The following is a 12976-nucleotide window of genomic DNA, read 5'->3' as shown; positions in this document are numbered from 1 at the left end:
GACTTCATAACAGATCTCCCCGTCTCTGCCGGTTGTACGGTCATTTGGGTGGTCGCTGACCGCTTTTCTAAAATGGCTCATTTTATTCCCCTGCCAGGCCTCCCGTCTGCTCCCGAGCTAGCTAAAGACTTTATCCGCCACATCTTCCGTCTCCATGGTCTGCCTCTCCACATCGTGTCGGATCGTGGGGTTCAGTTCACCTCACGCTTCTGGAGATCCACATGTAAACTGCTCGCCGTCACCCTGGACTTCTCCTCCGCTTACCACCCACAGTCCAATGGTCAAGTGGAGCGGATCAATCAGAATTTGACCAGTTACCTCCGGCACTTCGTTAATGCCCACCATTCAGACTGGGTGGATCTCCTACCATGGGCCGAGTTCTCTTACAACAATCACGAGAGCGAATCTTCTTCTAAATCCCCGTTTTTTGTAGTCTTCGGTCAGCATCCTCGGATCCCTTTTCCTGTCTCCACCTCTGTGGACAACCCGGCTGCGGAATCTCTCGTTAGCAAATTTTCCTCCATTTGGGAGAGTACCCGATCCGCACTCCTTCAGTCGTCCGAGCGGATGAAGAGACACGCCGACAAAAAACGCCTGGATTCCCCACAATTTCGTCCCGGAGATAAAGTCTGGTTCTCATCCAAATATGTCCGGCTCAAGATTCCTTCCTATAAGTTAGGGCCTCTGTTCATCGGCCCACTGGAGGTTATCAAACAGATCAACCCGGTGGCCTATAAATTGAAACTCCCGGCCAACTTACGGATTCCTAACTCCTTCCATGTATCTCTTCTCAAACCCGTGGTACTTAACTCCTTTTCCAAGTCTACAGGTACGCCTCCTGCTCCGGTTTCTGCTGAAGACGAGTTTGAGGTAGAGAACATTCTGGCCACCAAAAGGGTAAGAGGAAAGACCTTTTTTCTAGTGGATTGGAAGGGGTTTGGTCCTGAGGAGAGAACATGGGAGCCCCGGGAGAACATCCATGCCCCTCTCATCCTTGCTAAATTTTTGTCTGGCCTAAAAAAGGGGGGGCCTAAAGGGGGGGGTACTGTAGCGTCGGCGTCCCTGCCTCCTGCTAGGCAGGAACGCTGTTCCCCTCACCTCTCTGCTCCGTGCCCGGCGGCTTCCTCCCGCTCTGCTTGCAGCGCCCGCTCTCCCCCGGTCACTGTGCTTAGGGCGCGCGCGCGCTCCCCCTCTCTTAAAGGGGCCGCGCGCGTCGCCCTAAGGAGTCCCCGGCCAATGGCCGGAGGATCCCTCCATATATAAGGCACCTCCTCCAAAATGGAGGTGCCCGAGCAATGTTGTTGCACTGTTCACTACTCTGCTTCAGCCCTCAGGTCCCGTTGCCAGTTACCTGCCAGTCTCCTGCCAGTTACCTGCCAGTCTCCTGCCAGTTACCTGCCAGTCTCCTGCCAGTTACCTGCCAGTCTCCTGCCAGTTACCTGCCAGTCTCCTGCCAGTTTGCTGCCAGTCTCCTGCCAGTTTGCTGCCTGATTCCTGCCTGTCATCCGCTTTCCTGCTTGCTAGCCTGAGGTCCGACGGTCTGCCTTCCGACACCTGTCAGTCTGTCTATGGACCAGCTTGCCCGCTCACCTGGGAGCGCTCACCTGCTATCTGCCTGATAGCCTACCTGGAGGCTCCGCCGTCACGTGCTGTGACCACCTGCCAGTCCAGAGACTCTTGCCCGCTCACCTGCTACCTGCCTGATAGCCTACCTGGAGGCTCCGCCGTCACGTGCTGGGACCACCTGCCAGTCCAGAGACTCTTGCCCGCTCACCTGGGAGCGCTCACCTGCTACCTGCCTGATAGCCTACCTGGAGGCTCCGCCGTCACGTGCTGGGACCACCTGCCAGTCCAGAGACTTTTGCCCACTCACCTGGGAGCGCTCACCTGCTACCTGCCTGATAGCCTACCTGGAGGCTCCGCCGTCACGTGCTGGGACCACCTGCCAGTCCAGAGACTTTTGCCCACTCACCTGGGAGCGCTCATCTGCTACCTGCCTGTTAGCCTACCTAGAGGCTCCGCCGTCACGTGCTGTGACCACCTGCCAGTCCAGAGACTCTTGCCCGCTCACCTGGGAGCGCTCATCTGCTACCTGCCTGTTAGCCTACCTAGAGGCTCCGCCGTCACGTGCTGTGACCACCTGCCAGTCCAGAGACTCTTGCCCGCTCACCTGGGAGCGCTCATCTGCTACCTGCCTGTTAGCCTACCTGGAGGCTCCGCCGTCACATGCTGTGACCACCTGCTTATCCTGAGACTCTCGCCTGCTCACCTGGGAGCACTCATCTGCCATCTGCCTGCTAGCCTACCTGGAGGCTCAGCCGTCACAGGTCGTACCTGCCCGTTTACCCAGAGACTGCCCCGGTCACTTGCCGTGACCTCCTGCCCGTTTACCCAGAGACTGCCCCGGTCACTTGCCGTGACCTCCTGCCCGTTTACCCAGAGACTGCCCCGGTCACTTGCCGTGACCTCCTGCCCGTTTACCCAGAGACTGCCCCGGTCACTTGCCGTGACCTCCTGCCCGTTTACCCAGAGACTGCCCCGGGCACTTGCTGTGACCTCCTGCCCGTTTACCCAGAGACTGTCCCGGTCACTTGCTGTGACCTCCTGCCCGTTTACCCAGAGACTGTCCCGGTCACCTGCTGTGACCGCCTGCCTGTCTTCCCTGGTCGCCACCCGCTTCCTTACAAGGATTGCCCCCTTGTATAAGTTGCTCAGAGGTTCCGCCTCCCAGACCCGTTACAAACATCACCTAGAATAAAGTTGAGTTAAAAACTGTTTGATTTTAGTTTGTAATAACCTGCTAATGCTTATAATTTCAAAAATGACCTTTTTTTATTAAAATGAAAAGGTTGAAAACTCTGCTGTGCATAATAATTTGGAACATGCATTTTGAGTGCAGTTTGAGTTTTTTATTTTTTTAAAAATATACTGTTATCACAGGCAGTTTGTACAAAAACCTTTCAATTGTACTCTAATAGTTATTTGACTGGAAAATTACAATGACTGCAATTCATATAGGTAATTTGGGAAAATCTGAGAATATTATTTGTATAATAATTTGGAACACAGTGTGTGTGTGTGTGTGTGTGTGTGTGTGTGTGTGTGATATATACATACACACACACACACACACACAGTTAGGTCCATATATATTTGGACAGAGACAACATTTTTCTAATTTTGGTTCTAGACAGGGTGGCACATGTTAAGGAGCTGAAACTCCTAAACCCTTCATCCAATTTTATTGTGGATACCCTCAAATGAAAGCTGAAAGTCTGAACTTCAACTGCATCTGAATTGTTTTGTTTAAAATTCATTGTGGTAATGTCTAGAACCAAAATTAGAAAAATGTTGTCTCTTTCCAAATATATATGGGCATAACTGTGTGTGTGTGTGTATATATATATATATATATATATATATATATATATATGTATGTATATATATATATATATATATATATATATATATATATATATATATATATATATATATATATATATATATATATATATATATATATATATATAAAAAAATTTTTTTATTTAATTTGAAATACCTTTTTTATATTCTTTGTCCAGCCTTGTAGGGTGCTGGTGCTGTCCTACTGCGTGTGCAATGTGTGGTCTCTCTATATTTTACAGGGGGATATTGTACAAGTCTTCTACAGATTGCTTTGTTCAAGCTGTGCGCGGTGAAGGCTTCCTGTCCCTCTATAAGGGCTTTATTCCCACATGGATGAGAATGGTAACGTCTCCCTAATGAATATTTGCCATTTTAATCACTGTATTTTCAAGATTTCTTTCTTGTTAATATATATACTATGGAGTAATAAAATAATATATACCGTATTTTTTGAACCATTAAGATGCACCGGACCATAAGGCGAACCTATGTTTTAGAGGAGGTAAATAGAAAAAAAATGAATAAAAAATGTGGTCATGATGCTCTGTTATGGGGGAGGGGGTCTACTGCTGACAGGCTTATAGGGGTAATGTCCCCAATTCTGTATCTGTATCCCCCATCCTGGTGTGTGTGTGTATATATACAGTACAGACTACCTCTTGAAGCTCATCAAGAGAATGCCAAGAGTGTGCAAAGCAGTCATCAAAGCAAAAGGTGGCTACTTTGAAGAACCTAGAATATAAGACATATTTTCAGTTGTTTCACACTTTTTTGTTAAGTATATAATTCCACATGTGTTAATTCATAGTTTTGATGCCTTCAGTGTGAATGTACAATTTTCATAGTCATGAAAATACAGAAAAATCTTTAAATGAGGTGTGTCCAAACTTTTGGTCTGTACTGTGTATATATATTTATATATTAAAGAACATGAATATTCACTACTCCCCACGCCCATGGGATTGGGGAGTAGTGAATATTCATACTCTTTAATAGTGGGCTACCTGAAATGTGTGCCTACTATTAAAGACACTATGAAAATATATACTGTATAAAAAATATAATATACTGTATAATATATATATATATATATATATATAATATACTGTATAAGAAAAATATATCATCATTTTTTTTTATTATACAGTATATATATTTCTTAGGTTTGAACTGCTACTTGAGTGACTTGAATTAAAGGGGTACTCCAATAGTATAAAAACAGTGTACCGTAAGAACATGAGATGAGCTGTGCTCTTTACGGACGTGGTGTTGCTTGGTGCATTTTGCAGGCCCCCTGGTCGCTGGTTTTCTGGCTGACTTACGAGCAGATCAGGAGAATTGTGGGAGTGAGTTCATTTTGATTCTCATCGTGGGGTAAGTCATTGTGCTGGAGGATTCATAAATCTGCTCCAAATGTAGAAAACTAGAAAAATAAGGGACTAACTAAAAATGTCAAATGAAAAAAGTATTAAACAATTATTTTAAAAATATAAAATTTCAAAATAAAATACAACTAAACAGGATCCGGTAGCCGATTCCCTGTTATTCTGCTTCTTTGCACCCCCTAAAAAATATGGAATAATGAGATTTGAAAGTTGAGTGGTCTTCAAAATGGTACTAATAAGAAACACAGCTCCTCCCGCAGAAAAAAAAAAAAACAATGTCGGAACGACTCGCTTTCACCAGGTCCATCCGCCTTCTCTCTTCCTGCTGTCATTACCTTTCAGCTGCCCATCTTCTCACTTTACAAGGGTGGATAGTTGGACCATCGGGCTAAAGCAGGAGGCCGTAATATATTACAAGCATCATATTATACGGCACTGTGTACTTACAATTGCTCATTTTCCCTTTCTACCCAGTTAATTCTTCTCTTTTCTGAGGCTCCGCTTCACTGGAAAATAAAGTTGGCATCAGGGCCGTCTCCAGGTTTTCGTGGGCCCCGGGCGAAAGAGTCTCAGTGGCCCCTTTAACACATCCCACCATTCATGATGCACAGATACGGCAGAGAAATATAAGTATACAACACAGGGCCCAGCCTGCCCCCTCATCCTTCACATATGGAGACATGCGCGCGCGCACGGTACGCAGACATGCGCGCACGGTACGCAGACAGGCGCACGCACATGCACATGGTACACAAATATGCACAGATATGCACACATGCACACACACACATGCACAGATATGCACAAATGCACACACACACATGCACAGATATGCACACACACATGCACAGATATGCACACATGCGCACACACACATGCACAGATATGCACACATGCGCACACACACATGCACAGATATGCACATGCGCGCACACACACATGCACAGATATGCACAAATGCACACACACACATGCACAGATATGCACACATGCACACACACACATGCACAGATATGCACAAATGCACACACACACATGCACAGATATGCACACATGCACACACACACATGCACAGATATGCACATGCGCACACACACATGCACAGATATGCACACACATGCACAGATATGCACACATGCGCACACACACATGCACAGATATGCACACATGCGCACACACACATGCACAGATATGCACACATGCGCGCACACACACATGCACAGATATGCACACATGCGCGCACACACACATGCACAGATATGCACACATGCGCGCACACACACATGCACAGATATGCGCACACACACATGCGCGCACAGATATGCACACATGCGCGCACAGATATGCACACATGCGCGCACACACACATGCACAGATATGCACACATGCGCGCACACACACATGCACAGATATGCACACATGCGCGCACACACACATGCACAGATATGCACACATGCGCGCACACACACATGCACAGATATGCACATCATACATGCACATGCTGACACATTAGAAATATTTTTAATGTGGGGATTGGGGAAGCTCGCTCATCTGTCCCCGGTCCTGTCTCCAGCCCAGCTCCTCTGCCATGTAGCTGTGCAGGGCTGCCGGCGTGTCACAGACATGGGGCCCTGGACCATCAGGAGGGCCCACTCTCCGTCGGGGCCTGGGCTGCTGCCCCGCATCTGTGCAGGACCTCCGGCGGTGTTTGATTGCCGGCACTTCAGACATGGCAGTGCGCTGTGCGGCTGTGTCTGCTAGCAATGACGCGGCAGGAGTGACACACAAGCAAAATTAAAGGCGCAGTATCGCGCCTGCCGTATCGTTACTACCAAACATAGCGCACTGCACGCGGCCATGTCTGGTGAAGTGCTGGCAATCAAGCAGCGCCATCTGTCCTGGCTGCACACATGCCGGGGAAGCGGCCTGGGCCCCGACAACGAGTGGGCCCCCCTGATGGTCCAGGGCCCCGGCACTTGCCTGGGTGCGCCGGGTGCTGACTCCGGCCCTGGTTGGCAGCCATTTGGGTCCTCAATTGAACCACAGCTGCCATGGTGACCCACTGGCTGCCCATGATCACTGGGGAGGGGGGGGGGCGATGGTAGCCGGTGCGTGTGCTACGGTACAGGAGCCTTTTAAATGCTGCCGTCAGTGATTTATAGCGACGTTTGAAAGGTTAAAGTGCGGCGATTGGAAGTGTCTCCGGTCACTGCTGTTAGAGGTCGATGTTGTCTGTGCATCACAGCCAGCGTCTGCCCAGTATAGAGCAGGCTCTTATACACCCTGCATGTGACTTGTGATGTCATTAAGGGGTTCATTTTTTTTTTTATTTTGCTCTTGTTAGATAACGGATCTAGAAAAATAAGGCAATGTTCAGAAAAGGCAAACATGGATTTTACAGGAGAATCTCAGCTGGTTTATTGCGGATTATTCCGATCAATTTCCTGAATACCTTTTGCTGTAGAACTATTTGTTATACGCTCCATTATTTACTTGCGCTTTTATGTTGTTTCTTACAGAGATGAAGTCCCGGAGTGAAAATCCCAAACCCGAAGCCGTGCCGTACTGCTCTCACTATGTGACGCCACAGAGACAGAAAGAAAAGACAAATTTCCTGCTACTGATTTGCTACAAAATATTAAATTATTTTTACATATAAAAAACTCAAATTATTCTATGAGGGCATAATTGTTACCTTTTTTTTTATTGTGATTTTTTTATTTTTGATTCAATTATGGAGTTTTAAAGGGTCACCAAACTTGAGGTCTGCAGCGAAATAAGGCAGAGCAGTGTTAGGGTGCGAGTGGTCTGATCTTCATGTTGCTTCGGGTATTTGATAATTTGCCTGAAATGGCTGATAACAGAGAATGGGGTTTCTGTGTATATATAGAGAGGGGAGACCTGGAATGTGTCGGCACAATGAAGGTAGGCTCTATTCTTTAGGATATGTGCACACAGTTTTTTTTTTAAGGTGGTCAAAAACGAGTTTGCTAGTGGAAATCGTCTTAGGAAATGAGTCTTGTATACAGAGTTTTTGGAGGAGTTTTTTTTTTTTTTTTTTGCCTGAAGTGTCTTTTCTAGCCTAATTTGGAGCGTTTTCCATCAGGATCAGCTTTAAAGAAGTGACATGAATTTTTTTATTTATATTATTTTTTCTTCCATCCAGCGTTTGTTTTTTAAAAAAAAACAACAAAAAAAAACCAGTGAATAAAAATGCTCAAAATACAGAATATACTGTATGACCCAAGAAGTGGTTTTATAAAAGAAAGTCTTTTTTTTCTTCTGACATTTCTTTGAGCAGACTTACACCAAAAGACTCTACACACATTGTTTATTGGAAAGTGGTGTAGCCTAAATCATGCCACAGTGCACCAAAATCTGTTGTAAGTGTGGACCTAAATAAGCTAACAAAATAGTATAAATGTGGACTAGAGAGTCTAAAGTTGCTCCAGGTTTATTAACCACCTCCAGGTATTTTGATCAATTTGGTGCAGTTTAAAATTAGGCTGTTGCAATAATTCATACGCTAGGGTTTGAACGCAGATTTTCGTGAAAAACCTGAACAACCCCTTCACTCTGTGACTGCAGACTTGGGCATCCTCCCATTGTGTACGGTGGATTCTCCAATGCCGGCGGCGGAAGAGCGGTCATGTGACCTCAGGTATGTGACGTGTACTTCCGGTCACATTCCAACTAGACATGTGTGGCCATGCTCACTGCTAATGAAGTGAAGTCTTATTGTGGCTGAAAGTACGCATATCACATACTTGTGGTCACACGACTGCTTGGTCTCAGAGAGGCCTCACAGCGCTTGCAGAATTTCGTGGACAACCCCTTTAAAGAAATGCACGTCTCCGAATAAATAAATCAGATCTTTGTCTGTAAGCCAGAGACCCGGCTTTAATTTGACAATTTCTGATGTAAAATATGGAATTTTTACAAGGCAGTGGAGGCTCTAAACCTCATAATAAAATATTTATAGAAGAGAAAAATTGCAAAACCTTTTTTTTTTTCAGGAACAAAATCCTTCATAAATTTCTCCCATCTGATACGATCAATAATTTGAGTATGGTCCTTTAACTTTGTGGTTTTACACTGTTGAAGAATTTGGGAATTCTAGAATAATTGTCGGTCAAGCTGAACTCAGTACTGTCCGAGACTCCATATTCTGCATCTAAAGTCACAGTATAACCCTAGCATGTGACCTTCACACCACCCGACCAAAGTCTAGCCCTAGCCGATAGGCCTCGTTTAAACTTTCATTATTTTTTTCTTTCTGAGTACGAGAACAGACCGTTTCATCACTGTTACGGGTCTGATTTTCATCCGTTTTTGATCTGTGTCCGCTTTTATCATCAGTGTGGCATTTGTTTTTCTTGTATGCAAAAATAAAAAAAATGTTTTTTTTCCTTCTTCCATGGACTCCACAAATCGGGTTAAAAATGGACATGGTTCTGTGGACAATCGGTCTGCAAAAATAAAACAGACACATGAAGATGCTCATAGAGTATAATAGGTGTGGGTGTTCTCTCCGTGAAAAGCATGGATATCTGAATGGACCAAAAGGCCACGTTCACACATTCAGTATTTGGTCAGTATTTTACATCAGTATTTGTAAGCTAAAATCAGGAGTGGAACAATCAGAGGAAAAGTATAATAGAAACACGTCACCACTTCTGTATTTATCACCCACTCCTGATTTTGGCTTCCATAAACTGAACGTGTGACTATGGCCTAAAGTTTTGTGCAGGATTTGCTTGCAGAAATTTCTGCAGCACTTATCTGCAAGGTTCTGCACCTCTTGGCAGCAGAAACGCAGCGGAAAATCCGCAGCATTTTTGATCCGTTTTCATGCTTTTTTGTCTGCGGATTTGCCATGCGTTTTTTCCAATGCATCGTATAGGAATAATGCATGCAAAAACGCACAAAGAATGGGCATGGTGCTTCTTATAACTTACATGAAATTCTGTAAGGAAACATCCTGATCATGTGCACAGATCTTGCAAAATCTCATAGAAAATGCTGGGATAAGGTTTGCAATGCGTTTTTGGGGCCAATTTCGCATGGATTTACTGCATCAAAAACACATAAAAAACGCACCATGTGCACACAGCCTAAAAGGACTGATGGATTTGGGTTACATATAAGGAGGACCTACTCTGAAAAACAGTCACTAAGAAAGGTGGGATGAAGAACATATGTGAGGTACAACACGTGTGCTAACTTGTTATGAACTATTATAATTTTATGGTCACACATTTTTTTAGGCTTTTTTTTATTCCGGCATGAAAAACTCATGGTCAAAAAACTAGCATAAATTCCGCATGTTTCTTTGGTGATTTTTTTTTTTTTTTTTGTGTGTGTGTGTTTTTTGGCACTAAGCCATTTTGAGATCAACAAGGAAAAATGCAGTAAGGACTTTGGAAGAATTGACATGCGGCATTGTTTAACCCTTTACGCTGCAAGTCGGTAGCAGGTGTATGGAGGAAGCTCATGTGGTGAGCCCGCCCCATACCCAGGAGGTAATGGCTGTGTATTACAGCCAGGACCGGCCTCTAACAACTGCAGTTGTTGTGAAGCGCCACCCGTGATTGTTAATCTGTTTAATACCGTTGTCAAACTCTTGACAGCGACACTATCATCGTGCCGGCATGGTAGAGCATTATAACATGCGCCCATTGGTGTGACCATGATGTGATCGTGGGTCACCGATGGCTTGCTATGACAGCCGGAGGTCTGCTGAAGACCTCCATGCTTGTCATTACAGAGCTCCATTGAAATCCTGCCTGTGGCCGAGCTTCAAAGGACACCGTGATTTTTACTATAATTGAGCGACAGTACTGTGGTATTGCTGTACATAGCACAAGAGATCAGATGATCGCATGATCAAGTCCCCTAAGGGGACTAACAAATGCAGTGAGAAATGTAAAAAGTTTTACAAAATTTGAAAAAAGTAAAAAAAAACAACCATAGTTTAAATCACCCACTTTTCCCCCCCATTAAAGATAAAAAAATACACATATATGGTATCACCGTGTTCTGGAAAGTCCAATCTTGTCAAAATATAACAATTATGGTAAACACCATAAATGAAAAAAATTCAAGAACGTCAAAATTACTGTTTTTTGGTATCTGCAATACCACAAAAAATGCTCTAACAAGCGATCAAAATGTCATATCCATCCCAAAATGATATCAATAAAAGTGTTGTTTCGTCCCACAAAAAATAAGCCGCACACAGCTCCATTGACCAAAAAATGAAAACGTTACAGGTCTCGGAATATGATGGCACAGCCCCCCCAAAAATTTTTTTTCGTTTTTTTTTTACAAAGTTCTGATCTATTTTTTCACCACTAGCATAATAAAAAAAATTGTTATGTTTGGTATCGTCATAATCGTACAGATGATTAGAATTATACACTAGGTCATTTTTACCATAAGATGTACACCGTAAAAACAATTTCCAAAAACAATGTCAGAATTGCATTTTTTTTCAGAATTTCACTTCACTTGGGATTTTTTTTCCTGCTTTCCAGTACACTATGTAGTAAAATGAATGGTGTTATTCAAAAGTACAACTAGTCCTGTGAAAAACAAGCCCTCATACATCTATGTGGACAGAAAAATAAAAGGAGTTCTGGCTCTGGGAAGAAGAAGAAAAACGAAGACACAAAAATATGGTGCTAAAAATCACAGGTGAAAAAAATGCAAAGAAAAAAAAAGCATCATGTAAATGACAATTTAGAAACCGAATTTATTTTGCTATTAAAAAACTTTTATTTTTTTCCGCATGAAAAAAAAAACACTTAAAAGACGCATATAAAAAGGCTAAGTGTGAACAAGCCCTTGAGGTCACCAGCAGGGCCAGGTTGCTGCAGGCCCTTGGATGATTTTTCCTCTTCACCTTCCAAGACCTCTAACTTTTCTATTTTTTCGATCAATGGCGTTGTGTGAGTCTTATTTTTTAGTTGTTTAAACTATTGTTTTTGAGGTCGCCATTTTGAGCTCCATATGACTTTCTGATCTTTTGTTTTATTCTGTTTGAAAATAAAATTATACAAAAGATAAAAACTGATCGATTCTGCCATTTTTATTTTTTTTCCTCTTTTCGGCAGTCACTGTATAGGATAAATATTATGAGATCGGAGCATTGCGCACGCCCGATACCAAATATGTTATTTTTTATTTGGTTTTTTTTTAGAAAAGGGGGTTAGTGGGTGTTACATAAACTTTTTTTTCACTTTATAATTTTTATTTTTTTTACATTGTCTATAGGTCTTTCTAGGGAACTTGAACCTGTACATTACACGTCCATACTGTAGATGTAGTATGGGCTGGACTTTGTAGTTCTACAAACATGGCAGCCATTGGGGCCTTCCGTCTGTCCTTCTATGCTATGAAAATGCAATTGGATCCTGCAATTATATTGCAAGTGGCTAATGGACACCTCCCTCATTTGCAACCTCTTAGATGCTGCTGTTCAGTATTGACTGCAGCATCTAAAAGGTTAAACTGCTGGGATCAGAGCTAGCTCTGATCTCAGCATCTAGAGTGTGCTCCCTGTATGGAGCTGTCAGCACCTGAGCCCAGTTCATACACACAGTGCATACATCTGTACAAGCACAGGTTGAATCCTGGGTAGGGTAGTTCCCTCTAGGCTTTGGTTACTAGGGTCAGAGTTAATGTTGTCCATAGCAACCAATCACTGCGCAGCTTTCATGTCACAAGTGCTTTTAATAAACTGAAAACCCTGCTTTGATTGGCTGCTATGGACAACACAATTGTCTTTATTTGCGACAGTTAATGTTGTCCATAGCAAGTGCAACCAATCACAGGGCAGCTTTCATGTCCTAAGTGCTTTAAATAAAATGAAAGCCCTGCTGTGATTGGTTGCTATGGACAACACAATTGTCTTCATTTGCGACAGTTAATGTTGTCCATAGCAAGTGCAGCCAATCACAGCGCAGCTTTCATGTCCCACGTGCTTTTAATAAAATGAAATCGCAGCTGTGATTAGTTGCTATGGACAACACAATTGTCTTAATTTGAGACAGTTTTAACATAAACTGCATCAGGGCCTGGACTTCTGGGCCTGGGTTCTGTCCACTTATATAGGGCGCTCTATAGTTTGCTTTGCCGAACCTTCCGCTACTTTGCCCACACTCTGCCCTCACGTCTGTGAGCGC

General features: G+C 43.8%; 1 protein-coding gene across 1 annotated transcript in view; it reads left to right on the top strand.

Moving 5' to 3' along the window:
* SLC25A27 (solute carrier family 25 member 27) overlaps positions 1-7888 on the top strand; it is a 29039-nt gene extending 21151 nt beyond the window's left edge. The window contains exons 8-10 of the mRNA XM_073673920.1: positions 3645-3747; positions 4695-4779; positions 7310-7888. Of these exons, the coding sequence (XP_073530021.1) occupies positions 3645-3747; positions 4695-4766 (175 nt within the window). The 3' untranslated portion in view covers positions 4767-4779; positions 7310-7888. The remainder of the gene's footprint in view (positions 1-3644; positions 3748-4694; positions 4780-7309) is intronic.
* Positions 7889-12976: the final 5088 nt, after the last annotated feature.

This window comes from Phyllobates terribilis, unplaced genomic scaffold (assembly GCF_046119375.1).
Source record: "Phyllobates terribilis strain yellow unplaced genomic scaffold, ASM4611937v1 Scaffold_3__8_contigs__length_932513732, whole genome shotgun sequence".
Taxonomy (NCBI): Eukaryota; Metazoa; Chordata; class Amphibia; order Anura; family Dendrobatidae; genus Phyllobates; species Phyllobates terribilis.
The sequence above is the reverse complement of the archived record's forward strand: the minus strand, read 5'-3'. Positions and strand labels throughout refer to the sequence as shown.